Genomic DNA, 3,129 nt, shown 5'->3' with positions numbered 1-3,129 from the left:
GTTGGTTCTGCTGTTGGTTCTGCAGTTGGTTCTGCTGTTGGTTCTGTCTAGGTTCTGTTGGTTTGGATCAGATTCTGAGTGTGGCTGCTCTGAGTTCACACTCCTGCTTCAAGGCTTGAGTTCTGATTTAGGTTCTGCAGAACTGTTCCCTTCCAGACGCCACATTTCATCCACCATCCACTCCCAGAATACACTTATATTAATATTAATAATAATAATAAATGTTTAAAAACATGAATTGTACAAATGTTTTAAATAGGAACAAAACAATACATTTTTTTAAATAAATAAACAGATTTTCAGAATAAATAATGATATTATTTAAAACTGATCTTTGTGAGTATACATTTAAAAAAGTAAAATCTATTTTTATTTTCTTTGTGCAGTTTTGGTCATGTGACACCAGGGGGCGCTGGTCCTCCAGAGACTGAACTGAATCAGTTCAGACAAAAACAGAAGAAGAAGAACCTCCACACTTCCATCCATTCATCCATCATCATTCACCATCCATCCATCATCTATCCATCATTCAATCATACATGCATCCATCCATCCATCATTCAATCATCATTATCTTTTTTTGTTGTTTTCTCTTAAAACATTAAAAATATTTTAAATCAGTTCAGAATAATTTGGTAAAACGATGAAACAGTTTCAACCTGAACTCTTTAGATGTGAAGAACGTTCCTTTGTTCTGCTAGGAGAACGTTTCAGAACCTCAGTGAAGAAGGATTACCTCCGCCTCCCGCTCCTTCCTCCTCAGAGACGATGAAAGGTCGTGAACTTTGACCTCCAGCTCCTGGACCTGCAGGGCCAGCTGGTGGTTCTGCTGCGTCAGCTCCTCCATCAGCCTGAAACACAAACAGACGGGCTGAAGGTTCTGTTCGGGTCACGGTCACCAGAACCAGAGAGGTTCCTGCAGACTGTCTGTGTCTGACTGTCAGCAAAATATCTTAAAAATGGGTTTACAGATAATGAGGTGAAATCTGGTGTGGTAGTAGCTGAGAGTCTCCCTGAACACGTCCTCTGCCGTGTGGCGTTTGTGGAGCCCTGAAAATGTAGGAAATTAAAAACTTTCTACCAACAAGATTTAGTGTGATTAATAAAAAAGGACTAGAACCAAGTTTTATGTTTGAGGACCCAAAAGAACTTCAGAGTTCTGAGAAACCTTTCAAGTTTGGACCCGAACCAGAACTGAGACGGATTTTTATGTTTTGATTTTCAGATTCTAGATCATCTCAAAGCTGAAGTGATCAGAACCCAGGAGGTTCTGGGTGCAGTTTTCAGGTGAATCACCTGTCTTCATCGGTCGGAGCTCGCTGCGCGCCGGGTCCACCGGAACCTTCTGGTCCACCAGAACCTTCTGTTTCCTCCATTCTCTCCACCATCTCCCTCTCCAGAACCAGGCAGCGCTGGGCCATGGTTTGGGCCCGGTCCCGAGCCAGTTGGGCCTCCTGACGACACAGAACAACAACCTGACGTCTTCATGTCTGACCAGAACCAGCAGGAGGAGTTCCTCCGTGCTCCCACCTTCTCCAGCAGCTGAACTTTAGCTTCCAGGATCTCCTTCGCTCGGCTGCCGTCTGGCTCCGCCTCGTTCTGGCTGGACGACCCGTCTGCTGTGGACCTGCAGGCAGAGCATCAGAACCGTCAGGTCACATGCTCAGGATTTGTTCAGAGCTGGCTCTTTGGATCCGAGTGAGCTCAGAACCAGAACCGGTCCAGAAGTTCTGACAGATTTATTTTACGACCTGAACTTCCTGTTAATGAAAAGTGACGAGACGTGGACAGGAAGCACGAGAGGGTTCTGGTGAACGCTCTCATCGAGCTCAAACTTGACCTTCAGACGTTTTTCACACCAACGTCAAGTAGAAATAAATAAATACATCAAGTTTATCGGATGTTTACAAGTTTGCTCTCATGCAAAACGATTAAAAGGTTTAAATTTAAAGGCTGTTCTTCAGCTTGGCACCTAATTCACTGCGTTTTCCCAGGCGCTTCAAACGCATCCCACCCCCCCCCCCCCCCATGTTAATTTGAATAAAACGTGTCTTGTGAGGTCAAAGAACAGTTTTTATGTTACGAGCAGGTCTGAGCTTCTTAAAGTTCAAACTTTAAACTAAAATCCTAAATAAAGTTTAAAGTCATGGGAGCTGTGTCTCAGGCAGACGTGACTGAGGGTTTCAGCAGGTCAGAACCTCCTCCTGGTCCATCAGGAGCTCTGATGATAAACTGTGAGCTCAGAGTTGATTTGTGGAGCCGAAGCCTCAGACTTTGACCCGTTTCTTTGTTTACACAGGCGACCCGACGAAAAGTGGAAGAGAACCACCGGGGAGCTGCATGGATCTGGTCTTTGGTTCCTGGTTCTGTCAGGAGGCCGGATCAGTAAGTGGGGAACTCACAGAACTTGGTCCAGAAGCTCCTGTTTCTCCTCCAGCTCCTTCTTCAGACTCTCGGCTTCGACCTTCAGCTCGATGTTCTGCAGGAGGAACAGCAGACAGAAAAGTGAGAAGAACCCAGAACTTCTCGTTTCCCTTCAGGCCCATGAGGGGTGAACTGGGTCCAGGTCTGAAAACTGGACCCGGTTTGGTTCTTCTGAAACCAAACTGGATTTAAAAACCTCCAGCGTGAAAATGTTTCAACAAACTAAAGTGAAATTAATTTAATAAAACGGCAGCAGAAACTGAAGGAGGTCACGTGACCGGGTCGGTTTGGTTCCTGAGCAGAACCATCTCAAAGGTTCTGGAGAGGACTCAAAATAAGACAGAGGATTAGTTTGTAAGGTCAAAGGTCAAACGACAGAAACGGACTAACGCCAGAAGTTTTACAGAAACGAAGATTTGTGGTTTGAATAAATTCTCAAGGAGCTACAAACACGACGAGTGAAAAACTTATCAACGTTCAGAAACAACTTGAAATATGAAAAACAGTTTTACTGACGTCTCAACAAGGAGGCAACAAACATCAGAGACACCGTGTGGGCTGAGCTCCTCATGTCAGCATGCACACCATGTCATGTTTTACACACATGTACAGGATCTGAATTAGTTGCAGGCAGCACCGTGGCACAACTGGTACAGCTGCTGCCTCTGAGCAAGCAGGTCCCCGGTTCAAAACCCCGGATATATG

At 45.1% G+C, this 3,129-nt stretch overlaps 1 protein-coding gene across 1 annotated transcript in view; it reads right to left on the bottom strand.

The window, feature by feature from the left end:
- Positions 1–666: 666 nt before the first annotated feature.
- LOC119430380 (myomegalin-like) overlaps positions 667–3,129 on the bottom strand; it is a 3,278-nt gene continuing 815 nt past the window's right edge. Inside the window, exons 2-5 of the mRNA XM_037697785.1 lie at positions 2,403–2,479; positions 1,531–1,627; positions 1,297–1,454; positions 667–851 (exon numbers count right to left, since the gene is read on the bottom strand). Of these exons, the coding sequence (XP_037553713.1) occupies positions 719–851; positions 1,297–1,454; positions 1,531–1,627; positions 2,403–2,479 (465 nt within the window). The 3' untranslated portion in view covers positions 667–718. The remainder of the gene's footprint in view (positions 852–1,296; positions 1,455–1,530; positions 1,628–2,402; positions 2,480–3,129) is intronic.

The sequence above is a fragment of the Nematolebias whitei genome, chromosome 3, assembly GCF_014905685.2.
Source record: "Nematolebias whitei isolate Nwh7 chromosome 3, NemWhi1, whole genome shotgun sequence".
NCBI classification, from domain to species: Eukaryota; Metazoa; Chordata; class Actinopteri; order Cyprinodontiformes; family Rivulidae; genus Nematolebias; species Nematolebias whitei.
Note: the sequence above shows the minus strand (reverse complement) of the source record. Positions and strands in the feature narration are given on the sequence as shown.